This window comes from Eretmochelys imbricata, chromosome 10 (genome assembly GCF_965152235.1).
Source record: "Eretmochelys imbricata isolate rEreImb1 chromosome 10, rEreImb1.hap1, whole genome shotgun sequence".
Classification (NCBI taxonomy): Eukaryota; Metazoa; Chordata; order Testudines; family Cheloniidae; genus Eretmochelys; species Eretmochelys imbricata.
Genome location: NC_135581.1, coordinates 3,042,163 through 3,058,959, shown reverse-complemented (window position 1 = coordinate 3,058,959; position 16,797 = coordinate 3,042,163). Strand labels below are relative to the sequence as shown.

Here is a 16,797-nt window from a genome sequence, read left to right as displayed (position 1 = left end):
TCACACACAGGTGAGCAGTAAGGGACTCGGTGACAATCTACACACCCTTGTTCCAGAACTTCTAATCCCAGCAGAAACAATTAACTACTTGTGCAAGGCAAAAGAATTTATGAGTCCAGAAGCATTTCTGAAAATGTATAACAATCCTTTACAGCCTGCCATGGCTTCAGGTACTTCTGCAGTTTTACAAGGCAATTAGTTGGGATGAATTGTTTAGAGGGCAGATAGTACAAAACACGAACCCTATGGAACCAAACTTCTAGCTCACATAATGGTGAATTTATGGGAAAGTATAGGGATGCTAACAGGTAGTGGAACCTGGAGAATTACTGTAATTGAGTGTACCTATTAACAAGAGATTCCTTCCCTGTTAAGAACTCTTCTAAACAAATGTTGCCTTTTAAAGATATTCCATGAAGTCACCACCTCCTCTGAAAATATTTAATATTGTCCTTTCACAAGTACAGTAATGAGCTTTTCATTCCAGCTGCAGCATGTGATTGTGTGCCTGTGGGGCACAAGATTAGAATCTTGACCTGATGCTTAGTCTTAGTGGTAACACCATCTCCTCCCCTTTTAGGGGCTCAATAGGAGTAGGCATTTAATGCTTCTGATTAGACCCTCCAACTGTGCATATTGAAGGGGGGGGGGAGAGAAGAGCGCAAAACTCAGTCTTAGAGGAAAAATCAGAAGTAAAGGTGGTTTCACAAGAACTGTTGCCCATTTTGTTCATCACAGTGACACGGGTCCTGCAATTGTCACCATGTTGCTTATTGCTCTGCCCCTCCCAATCCAGCCAGGAAAGGTGGCTAGGAATGCAAGCTGCTTTCCTGAAAGGATGCTCAAGACCTTTTCCGCTCTGTGAGGGGAGCAGTGAGGCTAAGTAGATGGGGGAAGCCTTGCTCCAGAACCTATATTAGAATAAGCTTGTTTTCAATGTGGGAGACAAAGCCATTCTGAAATACACCACTCCTATCCCCCTACAGTACTAGAGGGCTGCAGGACTGAAGTGTAATCCACAAGGCCTATAAGAGGTAGCATGTTCCCCCAATTAACCCGAAGGGCTAGTCTGATATTTTGACTAACAGGGGCTAGTTTGAGTTGCAGGGTTAAAGAAATCACTTTCAGCTGCTTGTATGAATATTGGCTCAATTCCATTTCAATGATTAAGGCTTTCATCTTTTCTTCCTCACAGAAACTGTGTGGCCTACCCCTTGTCACTTGTATCCATGATACACTAAAGTACTTCCTCCTTAGCATTATGTCATGTTTTCATTATGTACAAAACACGCTTCAAGGCCCCCTTGAATTCTACAAGTAACAACGGGAACAAGCTACCATGAATGCTGGATCCACTTATCTTTTAGAGACCATGCACTTTTAACCTGACATTCTTCCTGGAGACCAGTGGAAGTAGGAGAGGGTCAGGAAAAGGGCTTCCATGTAAGTCATGTGTTATCTGCCATATGAAATGTGAATAGACAGTCTTTCAAGGACAGGGTGAAACTATGGAATGTGTCAATCACTGTGCATGAGTTATACCAAAAAATTCAGAGGCAGGGTCAAATAGACATGGGTAGTGCATGAGCTTGTATACAAAAGAATACGAATTAATCATACTTGTATGATAGTCCTAAAGGTCTAGAAAACAACCTAGATAATACTTCGCCCTGCCTATGAGTGCAGGAGACTGGACTAGATGGTCCCTCTTGAGGTCCCTTCCAGTCCTAGGATTCTCTCTCTCTTGCATAGTCTATGAAAGATAGATCAGTTGAGCACTCAGCCATACTTTCTGTGGTTGAATAATTAACAGGCACCAGGTCTCAGATGTAGCCACTTTAAAGAGTAGCAGTTAAAGCTCAGCACTGAAGTCCTATTGTGTTTTCAGTGGATCACAAAAATGCATGGAGAAGTTAGTTATATTTGGATACTGGAATAAATAGGCCTTCAAACGACAAAAGACAGAATCCTTTAATTTTATAAATGCTCACTCAACTGATGAATCCAAACAGATGTTCAAAATTCAGCCAATTTAAATGAAAGCATAAACATTTCCACAGTTTCACATAAAAAGCAGGTATGGTTAATACAAATAACTATGACATACAGATAATGGTCAGTACTTAAAGTAGCAATAAAATGGTTAAAGATACAGTAAGTTTATGATATGACAGTCCTTCAAGGCACTGGAATACATCCACAGTTTTGACAGGTGACTGATAACCAGCAGTCACCACCAGCATTCTGGCATTTTTTGGTTCATACTTTAACAAAAACAAAAGTCTGCAGCAAGTCAGTGAGGGAAAGTCTCTTGCAAGGCATCTCCTTTTTAATATAATGTCTAAGAACTAGGAACAAAAGTAACAGTGACATTAAGTAGGTTATTTCCATACATGCACTTTAAATAGTAACCGATGCACTGCTTTTTATTCTTTTGGGATTTCTGCTAATGCCATCTGTATTAGCAGCAATTAAGCGTCCTATGTAAATTTCCACAGTAATCAACTCTTCCCATCTAGGATTTTTGAAACCACTGTCAAGACACAGATCATTAAACTTCTTCTGTATGGTTAGATTGCCTTACATGTAAGTAGAGCCTTCATACAGTTCCACCATATCTTCAAAAAAAGCTTTTCACTGTTAGGTCTTGATTTGCAACTTTTCCATGAGGACAGAAAGGTTTTTTAAAAAGTTTTGGAGCATATTTTCTTTTACAGAGCAGTGCTTTCTGTATCATTGTCAACATTAAGCATGAGATGGTTGTGCAATTCCTTGCTTGCTGACTCTGTAGGAAGCTCTGAAGAGAGGCTACTAAGTGGTTCTTGAACATTGGAATTGGAGTCTACAAAAAAAGCAGGAAAACATAAAATGTATAGTGTCTGGACAGTCATTAGATCTCAGGTATATTTCCTTATAAACAAAGGGAAAGGAACAGATCCAGGTAGGACAACAGCTTAACAGAGGTTTTGCAAGTTCAGGGCCTGCATATGCACACAAGCCACTTCAGAAAAACTGAATGAAGTTTGGGTAGCTCCTCCCAGCCATCCCCATCATCACCTGCCTGACAGAAACAAGCTAAAAAAGAACTGAACATTTCAATGTCAAATTACACTGCCTTGTAATATTCCCAGCTTCTGCTGTAGACACCCACTCTGGAGGAAACAAGAATGAATTTTGCATTCTATAAAGAGTATTATAGAAATACCTCCCCATTACTTAAGTAACGAACATGTATGATATCCAGGGAAGGTGTCTATTACAGGCAGAAGAAGAAACTATTTAAAATCAACACTAATGGTCCCAAGAAAGGGTTGGGTTCAGCTTCTTTCCCCTTGCTGGTAGGGAACATCTTGTAGTTTGTCTTTGATCAATGACAGGGGAGAGAGTTTTGTTCTGGCCCTTTCTGGTAGAGGTATCCAGAAAGTGACAGAGGGGATCTCAATCTTGCAGTTCTGGTGGCTGTTAGGAACAGGACAGAAAGCCAGAAAGAACAGCTAACCGTTTAAATGAAAGCATTCACCTCAGTGTTTCGGAAAGTAGCCAAGTGTTCATAATATGCCACATACACTTCAGTTTCTCAAGACATAGATCAATAATTTATTCCTCTGGCTCATGGAGAGGCAATTTAAACCCCCCTGAAGAGCTCAAAGATATCAAACATTAAGCCTCAAACAGAAACAATGGGTAAGTATTATTTGTTTTACAAATGCATAAATGGAAGATCTGGGCCCAGGGATTGTCAGTGGCAAAGGTAGAATTAGAATTTAGGAGCATAACTCCTGCTCCTTCCCCACTTTAGCAACAAATTAAATTTATGTAAATCTTTGCTCAAGGGTGTCAGAAAAAAACAGCCTAGAAAATCCAGGTTACTGCAGTTCAGTGATACTGCTGTCTTTATAGGTGGCACTGGAGTCCCGAAGGTCCTACGCTGATAGCTCTTTGCAGAACGCTTAACCAGGTCCTTACCACATGAAGTCATAAGATCCCATGGCCCTTTTTGTAATAGGATTCCAGTTTACATAACTTTCAGCTTACTTAAATTCACTGTGTAGATTCAACCAGTCAGTTATGCATTTCCTTCTCTAATTTTTGTACTATGGTGTTGTGTGAAGAAAACATAAAAGCATGTACCATCCATAAAGTGGCAGAATTTCAGTGATAAGTGAAATTGTTCCTTTTTAATCCTTAATTCCAAAGCGCCTAAACTGTTAGGAATAAGAATAATAAAGGTACAATAAAAACCTTCCAGATTTTAGAACAAGCAGCATGGTAAACAAAGATATATTTAGGTGAACCACCACTAAAAAAAATTAGATTTCTTCTTGTTTCAAGGGTAGACCAAACTAATTTTTGTTTAATACTGAAATAAAGAGATTACAATTTTAAGTACTTTTTAAAAAAAGTATTAAAGGAACTCCTACACAAGGTTCTTACACTGCCATCACCACAAGCATTACTTACTAGACTCAAGTGTTAGTAAAGAGCTCTTTACTACCTTTTATTGGACCAACTTCTGTTGGTGAAAGAAGCTTGCAAGTTACACAGAGGTCTTCTTTGCCACACCTGAAGAAGAGCTCTGTGTAGCTTGAAAACGTCTCTTTCAGCAGCAAAAGTTGGTTCAATACAAGATATTACCTAACCCATCTGGTCTCTCATATCCTGGAACCAATATGTTTACAACACTGCAAGTTACAATTAAAGACTTTCCAAATCCATCTCGGTATTTTATACGTTGTTCATCCCTGCAGTCTGATTTAAAAAAAGTTTTTTAAAAATGGCAGTGGCCCTGGAAGCACTTACACACTTATCACCTTACATTTTCTACAAATTTAGTACTATTGAATTTGCACTAGTAGTTTAGTATTCCAACGGCTTTTATGCAGAATCATGTTAGACTGTGTCATAACCTCTAGGGGAAGGCATGGGACAGGAGAGCTCCCCATCACTACTTCATTGTGAAGGATGGACTAGAAGAGGGAGGGTGACCATTAATAGGAGGATGATGGGGTAAGATTTTTTTTTTTGCTACAGAGAAATAGTAAAAAGGCACAGCTTCTTCAAATACAACTCAGAATAGAGATAAAATCCATTCATGTTATGACTCCCAGTAAAATAGGACATGAGAAATTAGTGATGCAAAACATGAACTACATTCTAGTCTTGAATCCATTTAGTATTTGTTAAATTTAGGGCAAGCATAAAATAGAAGAGCCATTCTTTTTGCATGCTATATTACTCAGAATGCAAGCAAGCGGCGTTATGCTGACAGGTTAGTATTGGGCATTAGTGCACATTCAGTCATGAACTAGCAATGTCTTTGGCCAATCAAATGCCTTTTCCTTACCATTAAACTTTCCCATTTCAGTTCACATTGAATAATGCAGGTCAAACATCTAGATTGTTTAATAAAATTTTCAATTAGAATTTAGAGCTAATTACTTACAACCATAAACAAGATTTGAAGTTACTCAAACCTAAAGCATGACTAAGGAGTTGGTATAACAAACCCCCTGCAAGCTTTTCAGAGGTTATAGTTCAAATGTTTGACATTTATTGCTAATTTTAGTTCGGAGTTCCATAGTTTCAGCTTGTGAGAGTCTAATTTTCCCTAGTATGCTATTTATTGTTAAGCATAAAGTTAAAAAAAAAAGACAGCCTATATACACGGATCAGTTACAAATATATAACAAAGGAGCCAATTCATGAAAACGACAGCAGCCCAGTGGTCTTTACAATAAGTGCTTTTAAGGTGCACCTGTAATAAGAAAAGGAGTACTTGTGGCTAAAGCTCACTTCACTGGATGCATTCAGCTTATGCTCAGATAAATGGGTTAGTCTCTAAGGTGCCCCAAGTCCTCCTTTTCTCTTTGCGAATACAGACTAACAGGGCTGCTCCTCGGACACCTGTCATAAGAGTAACTGCACCATAGCTTTTAAGTAGTATGATGTCAGGTGTTAGGTTAAGGATGAAATTTTATCTTCCACCATAGTCTGTATGATTGTCTCTTTAGTCTCCAAAGAGTGGCTGATCCTATCCCAGTGTGGCTTGCAAGGGGTGAACCTGAGCATTGAGATTCAGCCTTTTCTCCAAATTCCTTAGCTTCCAGGAGATTTCTTGGAATACTTCCTAAATATATGCATGGATGCACTTGCTAGATTTAATACAGAATCCAATAATATAAACACTCCTGCTTCTCCCTACATGTAATAATGCCAGTAAAGTTCTTGTACTATTGCTCACATCAGCCACTCTATCTGGCTGGTTTGCTAAAGCTTGCTCACTAACTGTTATGTTACTTTAGTACTTGTGGCCTTAAACTTTTCCAGTCTGACACTGTACAAATGGCATCAGCTGGCAGTCAGTTCCTGGATACATTAAGAAAATATATGGACCAACTCAAACTATAAGAACACTTTAGTTCTGCTTTAAGTGGCTTCTTTTACTAAACAGATGGAATTCCCCAGCACAGACTTGCAGGAGTGTTGTATGGTTACTGATATAGCCACACCTCTCAGCTGTGCAGACTGCTGTACTCTGTTATGATTAAATGATTATTCAAATGAGGCAATGTTACAACAGATCAGTAAATTCCTGTATTCTGAATCGCTATTATCCAAAGGAGAGGGATCTGCTTAATTATATGGCTATTCCTAAATAACCCTATGGGATTGACCTAATAAAATTCAGTTTTTAGCTGTTTGCCAGCCACAAAGCCACTGCCTTGGATGAAGCAGGAAACTCCATGTATATGGAAAAATACACCAAAGCCCAAACAAGATAGTCAAACTGCATAAGCCAACATTTGGAAAAGGAGGCTCAGCCCTTGCTCTCCCACTACATGTCAGCATGGCTCTTTATCCCCAGAATAACTCACTGTCAAGCATAATGCAAGAATCCCAGCCCCTCAGCACTATTTTCCCAATTCAATTTGGAAACAGAATTTTGCTGTTATTCTGGAGAGATTAATGTGGCTGACCTGTGAAGAAGGGAGGGGGAGTGAGATGGAAGAGGACAAAAGATTAAAGCCTTTTTTAAAGCTGTTCACTTCCAGCAATTTGACAGCCAGTTTAGTGGTAGTTTCATTTAGAAATTGCAATTACAATTAAGCTTCTCAGTACAATATTAAAGTGCATTGTCCATAAATCCTGTAATAACCACATCCTGGGGTAATCAACACAGGTACATGGCCTCCGTTTATTCAGCACACCATAACTTGTTGCCTCTAAGCCATTACATTAGGCAACTGTCAAGTTTCTAAACGACCTATTCTTTGGAGACTTGTAGCACCATTAAGGAGGCTAAGGACCTTACAGAATGCAAATACAAACATGCCAGAATGCAAAGAGATGCTGCCAGGAGCTTTTCTGCATTGGGGTTTAGTTCATGAACAGTGTGTGCTTTGTATGAGTAAGTTCCAAGCAGTTAAGATCCAAATAATCAAAATCCTAGTGTAAAAGCTGCATTAGAAACCAAATATGAGTGGCAAAGTTTTTTGCGCTAACTCCCAACTCTTCAGTTTGGCAAAAGTTAACCAAGGAGGGGAACAGACATTTTAAATGGGTCACTACATCACTTAGACACCAGAAGTGGTAGTTCTGATAACTGCATTACATTGAGTGTTAATTATTTGCATGGTACACTTTAAGGAGGATTCTTTTCAAAAAAGCTTGCAAGTGACTATCAAAATGAAACATGGGTCTTAATGTCTGTTACAAACTGGACGGCATGTGTAATAATGAGCTATAGGGCAAACTGGACAAAAGCACACATTTTAAAGCACATGAACAAAAGAAAGCTATAGATAAAAATGGCTGCGCAGGAGCATTTGTAGCTGTATTGCAGGGTTCTGATCAGTACAAACCTTAGTCGCAGTAACCTTCCCCACCTGTGAAGGCATTATGGGGTAGAGCTATTAGATAACAGAATACAGTTTGCATTCCAAACAAAATTAGTCTTTAATCTAGACAGCTGAAGTGTTATTGAAAAGGGGTTTAACCATTAAACACGCAGATTTAAAAGCATTAGTCTTTTATGTTCATTACCTTTCCTTTTTAAAGTGTCTAAAAAAGTCAGACTTAGCAGGAAGACATTTCAAAGGTGCTGCTTTTTGTGACTGTGATGGTCACATTTTTCTTCAAGATTTAAATTCATTATTGCCACCTATCATCTATAAAATGCAGACACTACTATTCCTGTGGGAGCCTGCAAATACCACCTTGTGCCCCATGAGGGTACGTCTACACTGCAGGCAGAGGTATGATTGCAGCATGTCTAGACATACCCAAGTTAACTGTGATCTAACTAGCCTGAACAATAGCAGGGAAGCCACAGCAGCACAGACTAGCCACTTGAATAGATTCCCCGGGTCCCCAAACTAGCTTGTATAGCCCATGCTGCTGCAGCTTCACTCCTATTGTTATTTGCATCTCTGACTGCAATGTAGACATGTTGGAATACAGAGATGCATATTTATACCAGGTCAAGGTGCTCAAAAACAATTAGTGATTTTGGGTGCCTAATTTGGAACATCTTAATGGGGGCCTGATTTTCACCCTCTGAAAAGTCCGGTCCATTAACATCATGTTAGGGCTCACAAAGACATTAGCCACTTCAGAAATCTTGACTTAGAATACATGCTTAATGTGTTCTCCTTGGCTAGGCCTCCCCCCACTTCAAAATATTTGCCATTTCTGCAACTCGTGCCTACGTAATGGTAGCTGCCATGACGTGAAGAGCTTGGAAAAGCCATTTAAAGTTGAGTCCTGTAACAATGCTCTGCTGTCAAGGCTGGAAAACGTATTCAGAAAGTAAATCACATTCATTTTTATAAGAACAAAAAGTCCTCTCCGTGGAAAGTGCTGGACGGTTCTCTGCAGAGACCTCGTAAACCATAATATGCAGGTCAAGCATTTTAACAGAATAAAACAAGTAATTTAATAACTTAACTGAGCTTGCCTTTCATATTTCACCAAAGAAGGTTCATCAGTATATTTCAACTTGATGTTTACAGCAGTAGACAGTCTCCCAGCCCCAAAATATATTAACATGCTACAGCATACAAAGAATTCACTTACCAGTTATTATTTTGGAAGCAGTTTGAGTGGGATTTGTAAGAACACTGTCTCCAGATGAATGAGAAACAGGAGGATGAGGTGGTGGGGGAACATTAGGTCGGTTCCGGGGTTTTGGTACTGGCTTTGGTCTCGGTAACGTACCAGTCTGAGGAGGAGAATGAGATTGCGAAGTTTCTTGGGTAGACGGCTGCAGTGGGAATAGTGCGGAGCTAGCATTGTGTTTTCCTAGAGGCGGCGTATCAGGTGGTGTTGGAGTCTGAGGAGGAGTACAAGATGGCTGTTCAGGTCCATGTTCCCCACTAGGTACAGCAGGTGGAGAAGATACTTGACTACTTAGTTTAGGCTGCAGAGGAGGAGTAGCCTGTGTTGGGGGCTGTGGAGGTGGGTGGTTAGGAGCCTGTATTGGGGAGAGGCTGCTGGAGTGTCTCCGAGGTGCAGAAACCTGGGAAGAGGTGGAACTCTGGACTGCCCCTGGGTTTGTAAGTTGACCGGGAGGAGAAGGACTTCTTGTGGGTGGTTTTGGAGAGGCAGAAGGTAGCTGAGCTGCTGCAATAGAACCATAGGTTCCTGGCTGCCCCAGTGGAGGTTTAGGAGGTGCTGGTGCAGGTTTTTTCACAGCTTTGAGAGACATTGATAAGAATATATTAGTTACGATGTACAGCTGGAATAAAACCTTGAAATAAGGGAATGAGTAACATCATTTAAAATGCTCATACGCTTTCCAATTGAAATTATCCGGGCCTGGTACCGTTGTAGTTTCATATTGGTTACCAAGAAATGTACACAAAGGTTATTAATCAGCAAACTCCTGCCCAAGTGATACCACTGTACATGGTTGGCAACATCACAATATTCTTCAGACTCGTCCATGGTAGCAGACTCAAGTTTAAGTAAGTTTTGGTAAAATACACGGTTGAACTATTTGCTTGAGTGGAGAACTGGTCCATCCAAATAAACCAGGAGTGCAATAACGGGCAACGATCCTAGGAAACAGCTATGTGGGCAAGCACCCAGCTGTGAGAAGTCAATATTTTAATCACAACAATTGTTTAAGAAATGAGTCTAGTCTCACACTGAAAACTGCAAACAAGAACCCAACATACCTCTCCTCACTGCGTGGGGGCTGGGACCAGCAGCATTCTGTGGCTGACTAACACAAAGCTGGTTAGAGCTATTGGATGACTGCGGCTGGTTCTGCACAGTGCTTAAGTGCCCACCATTTCTCACAGGTGGAGGAGTAGTTGAAGCTGCAGTGTCCCTGGGCTTTGAGGTACTGAAAATGTAAAACACCTGCATCAGAAGTTGCTTTTGAAATACCTCTCCCCCAGATGTACTGCATCACACTCATGGGTTTACACTAGAAACAGGTTAATTCCAGATACAGGTGTCTGAGTCATGGGAAACAAAGATTCCTGTACTAAAATGGTATTTGAAGGGATTCTGAGTTACAAGTGAAGTAACGAGACTGTGCATCTCTAGAGCTGCCATGCTCAGCTGTCTACTTCAAGCTTATCTACACTTGAAACAGTCCAGCGGCACAGCTGCAGCACCTCAGTGTAGACCCTAACTGTGCTGATGGGAGGGATTCTTCCATCAGCGTAAACCCACTTCCCCAAGAGGTCATAGCTAGGTCAACAGAAGAATTTTTCCATCCACCTAGTGCTGTCTACACAGGGACTTAGGTTGGCTTTAAAATGCTACTCACAGGTGTGGATTTTTCACACCCCGATGTAATTAAACCAAGCTAATTTTCTAGTGTGGACCAAGTCTTAGTCTTAAATGGGCCCTGCTGACTACATTTGATGTAGTCTCACCAAAACAAATAAATCTATAGCCAGCCTTGCATGAACACCGGAATACATATTTACATTAATTATTGTTCTAATACCAACTGTATTCTCTCTGCGTTGAAGAGGAGTCGATACATTTAAGGCTGGTTCATCAGACTCCCAACTTGAAAGTTCATGGAAAACCCTTGGATTACTCTCAAAAATTCATACCCCACTTTAAGTCACCATGTGCTTGTGGCTTTAACAGAATAACCTCGGTTGCCCCAGCATTGCAGGACATCTCAAAAAGCAGCTAGTTTGATATACCCAGAGATGAGACTCGGGAATAAAAGTGGGGATGCTCTGTTAAGCTCCTCCCACACAACGTTATGTGAGTCACCAAAATGAGACTGCTCACATTAGATCATGCAGATATTCAGAGTGTGCAGGCAGTTCTGAGCTCCTCTGGCTTCTTGGCGTGGCTCCTTGACTGGGGGAAAACGTCTTGAGACAAGATGGCAGGAATTTTTTTGCCACAGTGTAGCTACCTGATGCCACCCTCCGGAGTTTAGTTTTTATCTTCCATGTAGCTTGTCAGGGTAGGGACTACAGTGCAAGACTGACATTGAAATACCCATCTTGGTATAATTCCCCTCCACCCCTGCCACCTTTTGTGCAGTCCGGACGTGCCTAGTGATATCAACATTGGCTGTCTGATTTAACACCTCACTGAGCTGAGATAGGCCATACCCCAGGGATATTGCAGGGGCCCTGGAACAGACTCAGACATCTTTGCATTGGTTACGCTTTATTCACATTTAAAGTTTCCCTTGCAATAGCTACAGACTATTTTAAAGGAGAGCAGAGATACTAGAGAACATGACAGTAGCTTCTGATTGAGCCATTGACACGACAACCTCTGACCCAGATATTGGAGCATATCAAACTGCCCTGCAGAGAGCGGAGAAGCATTGTGATGCTCTTGGCTCTGAGTGCAGCTCCAGGCAGGAGGACTGGGAAAACCATGCGGAAGCTGCCACTAGAAGGGCACAGTTCAGGCTGTTTGATAAAAGGAGTAGCTTCCTCCTTAAATCATGCATGACCCACAAGCAGTGCTAGAGAAGTTGCCATGGGATCTGCTTCTGCCAGACAGACCACCACGGAGGTACTTCAGAGGAAGACAGGAGGTTAGTGGGGACCTACAAATGGAGAAAGTACGGAGAAGTGGGGATCTGTATGAAGATCTCAGCAATGAGGAGGGCCAGAGGAAGAGTGAAGCCACCAGGGCATAAGGGCAGCAGGACGGGAAGAGAACCAAGGAGTCTGAATGGTTTGTGTGGAGTGCAGGTTGTTGGGAATGCATTTCCCCCTAATCCATGTCCTTCCTTCCCACACACATGCTGTTTGACTTCTGCAATATACCTGCCTCACAATAAAAAAGAAAAGAAATTAAAGCCGGTGCCTGATCATTTTGCCTGCATGTTGTACATTTCCCTCCCCCATCTGTATTGTTAGATTGTAATCCTGAATTTGGAGGGGGTATTGGCTTTTACAAGATCCAGTTCAACTAAAGAATTCATTAACACTCACAAAACAAGAAAGCTTTTGTGTAGATAAATTTAGGTAAGAAAAACTATCAGTACATTCTCTTAAAGGCAGAGAACAACCCCTTCTATACTGCTGTACTTCTGAATCCACTAGTACTGTTTGCTAATAGCTTGGGTGTAGTTCAGGTTTTCAGAGTTAGAGATCTTGGGCATTGATCCATTATGATCAGATCTGCAAGAATGTCACTTGGGAACAAAAGTTTAGTAAAGTGCAACAAAGTTATTGATCTGAACCAATCCAGCAATAGCACCTGTAGACTGTTTTACTTTGTGGGAGGTTGCCTAAAAGACTAGTCCTCTCCAAACGTCACTTAAAAATGGTTTACCAGCTCTCACTTGGACAAACCAGGAGAATACCTAAAAGCAAAGTGTTACATCAACCCTAGAGGGTGATAAGGAATGGGCAAATCTATTATAATCAATCTCCAGATCAAAATATACAGTGACTAGCAAAAAAAGTAAATGATTGCATAGAATTTCAATAGCAGTCAAGTGGTGAAAATCTAATATACTATTGTGCTAAAGAAACTGATGCCAAAGAGTGATAAATTGACTTCTGACTTGCTGGTTAAGGTTAAGATTACATCTGTTCCTTGCTAGCTAACACTTACTAACAAAAAGCAAACAAGACATGAATCTACATCACTTAACAGAAATGACCAAGACAAGCCTCACAGGCTTCTAGTATTGCCAGAGTTTCTTATGCTTTCAGCAATAAACTGAGCCCGAGTTTTGAAGATACTTCCAGGAGTATGACTTGAAGAGATCAATAGAGGGCAGCAGAGTATACTGATGGAGAATTCTTGAAAATTCTCATGTGTAAAACAGATTTTATAGTAATTAACTTCAAATTAAAAAGAGAAAGTTCCATAATCATCTCTTGTATGGTTCTTTTTATCCATATACCTCAAAGCACTTTATAAAAAGGGCAGGTATATTCAAGTTGGATGGTAGTACCCTGTTGAGTAACTTATACTGCCAGAGACCAGTTTGTTGCTGAAGCAGCCTGTTAAGCCACTGCCAACAGAAACCAGACTTCTTACCTGACATCCTCATTTCCTTGACTTTGTAAATGTTCTGCTGTGCCAGCAAAAGGAGCAAAAGTTGCACTTACTGGGCTGGTTTCAGCCACAGAACCCTGTGAATGCTGCTCTGCTACAGGCTGAGCCAGCATGCCAGCCTCAGTAGGTGGAAGTGGTGGCTGGAAAGCTGGGGATGTGTGCTTTCTATTTATAGTGCCACATCTCCGAGGATTCACTTGGAAGTCCACAACCTTGACACCAAAGCTAGAGAGAAGAGAGAGTGAACACACACCATGCAGGCCAACTCCAGATAAATAAAGCCAAAGAGCAATATTGCATGTTATAACTCAGACAGGAACCCGTTGCTTAGCATGCAAAAAAGCAACAAGGAAAGCTTCACCTTTCTCCATATAACACCACTTTTGTTAAGACATGCAACACAACTTGACATATTCACACCGAAGGGTAAACTAAACATCAGTGGGATGGGCTATTCAATTACAAATTGAAGACAAGTAAGATCTGAATGCTGAGTAATTTTACCACACCAGTAAATAAGGAAATTTCCTTAGACACCAGGATATCTTCAGACTTTGTGCATTAGGTATTTCGCAAACTTTTTAAAATGGTATCTTCAAGTCACCATATAGACTTCAAGATAAACATTTATTTACTAAAGAAAGGTTTATATACATTTGCATGGTTAAAAGCATGAAAAAAGGAAGGAAACTACTTTATTTAACTATGGATAAACTTTGTCATTCCAATATAGGTCATTTAAAAAGGTTAACACAGCATGTTCTAGAAATGTTTAATTTGACGTGGTTAAAATCCACTAAAACAAGAAAGAATGAACCTTGAATGGATTCTCTTTTTCCCCTCTGCCAATACTGTTCACCACATGACAGCAGTAGGGAAATCTAGTATACAGTTGCAATAAATAAAATAATTTGCATGTGTCTAACCATAGTTAAAACCAAAGTAACAATTTAACATTTGCATAAGGAGTTAGAACAGCACATCCCTTAAATACTGATATGAAAAACTGATAACAAATGCACTACATGTTATTGTATGGGGGTAAATACAGCACATCTGCCATGGTATACTGTACCATCATCAAATCAGAAGTCTTTTATCATGAAGGCATCAGATAACACCACTTCAGCCTGTGGTTTTAAACAGAAGCCTTGGAACATTCAGAAGTTAAAGCAATAGATACTATCAAACGTACTTTTATTTTTAATGGATTATTTTGAGACCTAAAATCTAGGAGTTGGGAATATTGTAAACAGAAACAGTAATTATCTGCTTGGCTTTTATCATGCATAGAGCATAACTTGAAGTAAATGCCAGTACGTTACCTTTGACCCTTCCTCAGGCTGCAATAATACGAGGGGAAATAAATCACTGACGGGTTATCTAGGAGTATTTCCATAGAATTCCCCTTCTGACCACAGGTTTTAAATTTTATTTTAAGATGAGCTACGAAACATTTCAAATTACAACCTCCTCAGTGGTTGGGAGTTCGAGTGAGGGCTAATGGCTGGAAAAAAGTTACAGGAGCTAAACATACCCTTCCTTCTTCAGCAAATCACCTTCCATTACAGCCATGCTGACAGGCCTCTTCCGCTCCAATGTCCCCGACTCATACTCACTCCCAAGTTGTGAGGAGTGATTGGAATTGGTGGCAGGTAAAGCAACAAATGCTCCAGATACATTAAACTCCACATCTGGATGAAGACAGATTAAGACACGTATGTACCCAAAAGCAGTGCATCAACATTTTATATTCCTAATTATTTAACAGTGTAGGAATACCATGGAACTAGTATTGACAGAATTCCTCCCATTACTGCAAGTCTTTACCTTCAGGGAAGAACCAGTCTGCATGCTGAATTATTGGCTCGATGATTGCTACCACATGGACGGAAGTTGCCGCTGCCATTTCAGCAAGAGATCTGTGGACAAAATTCAGAAGATTGTGATCTTGGATACAGACAGCTCTTTCAAAGTTGGCAAAGAGTCCTGTGGCACCTTATAGACTAACAGATGTATTGGAGCATGAGCTTTCGTGGGTAAATACCCACATCATGGGTTGCATCCGACGAAGTGGGTGTTCACCCACGAAAGCGTATGCTCCAGTCCGTCTGTTAGTTATAAGGTGCCACAGGACTCTCTGCCTCTTTTACTGATCCAGACTAACACGGCGACCCCTCTGATACTTGACATCTTTCCAAGTTAAAAATCCTGTTGGTTTTTTTCATTTTGCATGCCGAAAGCTGTGAATTAAACGAGTGCCACTATACACTAAATTACTGCCACATAAAAATCAAGCCCAGGGTTTTTCCAGAATATTCTAGACTTCCACGAAGTGCATGGAATGTAAAAATTCTGAAAACTACACAGCCTTTACGCCACTGGTCTGTGTGCAATTTCATAATGTTTGCTGGAGAAAGAAGCAGACATGCTCCTGAAATCCCACCCTTTACAATTCATTTCTCAACAACTTGTTTAAGACCTTTTCAGATCCTGGTTAAGCACTTACAGCTATATTTCTATGCTTTACTGAAGATACAATTAGTAGTAGTATTTAAAAACCAACTTACCCTTCAGTCTTTGCCCATAGCAAGTTGGGGCCTAACACTATTGCAACGTTGCTGGGTGTCATTTTGTTAATGTCACTGTTCTGTGCAAGTGTTGCTAGGAATTTGATTAGATACCTGCAAAGAATGAATCAAGTCATTAGGCAGTTACGGTGGCAACAGCTCACTACACACAATGCTCTTTAGCACATGACTGATAATTGCTGTCTCTCATTGGAAGGGATGCGGCTAACTGGAATCACACAGAGATTAAACGTTTCAAGTCAAGCTTCCAGAAACTCCTAAGGGTGACTGGTAAAAATGGGACTAAAATGTCATGCTTAGTAGTTTGCTCCTAATTTTCTTCCCATTAATCAATGAAAACTGAGCTTACTGAGAAAGTGACTAATAGTTGGGAAATATCTTCCATCTTAAGCATGGAAGAACTAGCATGCCTTCAAAACCTCAGTACTCTCTGAGGTTAGAATGATCATACACTAGGAAAGCACATTAAATAAAACCTAAAGAATACCATATTACAGTAAACATTTTCCTATCATGCACTTAAGACTACTCAAAGTTAGAAACCTTGTTTTCCCTGTGTTTCACTCCGAAGGTGAAACAAGCAAGAGGGTTAAGCTGCTTAACAAGAAGCCAGGTGCAGCGTCTGAGCCTGGGAAGTTCTCAAGGGAAAGGAATACCGTGTGAGAAGCTGAGCAACCTTGCGTGATGAGTGTTG

The 16,797-nt window shown here is 40.5% G+C and overlaps 2 protein-coding genes across 7 annotated transcripts in view; one reads left to right on the top strand and one right to left on the bottom strand.

Annotated features, from left to right (window-relative positions):
* TEX47 (testis expressed 47) overlaps positions 1-16,797 on the top strand; it is a 51,406-nt gene that overhangs the window by 12,006 nt on the left and 22,603 nt on the right. Inside the window, exons 6-7 of one of the 2 annotated variants that reach the window (XM_077829250.1) lie at positions 11-170; positions 1,196-1,256. In XM_077829250.1, the coding sequence (XP_077685376.1) occupies positions 11-170; positions 1,196-1,233 (198 nt within the window). In that variant the 3' untranslated portion in view covers positions 1,234-1,256. Of the gene's footprint in view, positions 1-10; positions 171-1,195; positions 1,257-16,797 lie in introns of those variants that run through there. The other variant, XM_077829249.1, reaches the window with a different exon arrangement.
* Positions 1,958-16,797, bottom strand: part of ARHGAP17 (Rho GTPase activating protein 17) — a 65,819-nt gene continuing 50,979 nt past the window's right edge. For 2 of the 5 annotated variants that reach the window (XM_077829243.1, XM_077829244.1), the window contains exons 14-20: positions 16,083-16,196; positions 15,343-15,434; positions 15,050-15,206; positions 13,495-13,737; positions 10,179-10,348; positions 9,076-9,693; positions 1,958-2,842 (exon numbers count right to left, since the gene is read on the bottom strand). In XM_077829243.1, the coding sequence (XP_077685369.1) occupies positions 2,712-2,842; positions 9,076-9,693; positions 10,179-10,348; positions 13,495-13,737; positions 15,050-15,206; positions 15,343-15,434; positions 16,083-16,196 (1,525 nt within the window). In that variant the 3' untranslated portion in view covers positions 1,958-2,711. Of the gene's footprint in view, positions 2,843-5,344; positions 5,394-7,862; positions 7,887-9,075; positions 9,694-10,178; positions 10,349-13,494; positions 13,738-15,049; positions 15,207-15,342; positions 15,435-16,082; positions 16,197-16,797 lie in introns of all 5 variants that reach the window. The other 3 variants (XR_013347405.1, XM_077829245.1, XM_077829246.1) reach the window with 3 other exon arrangements.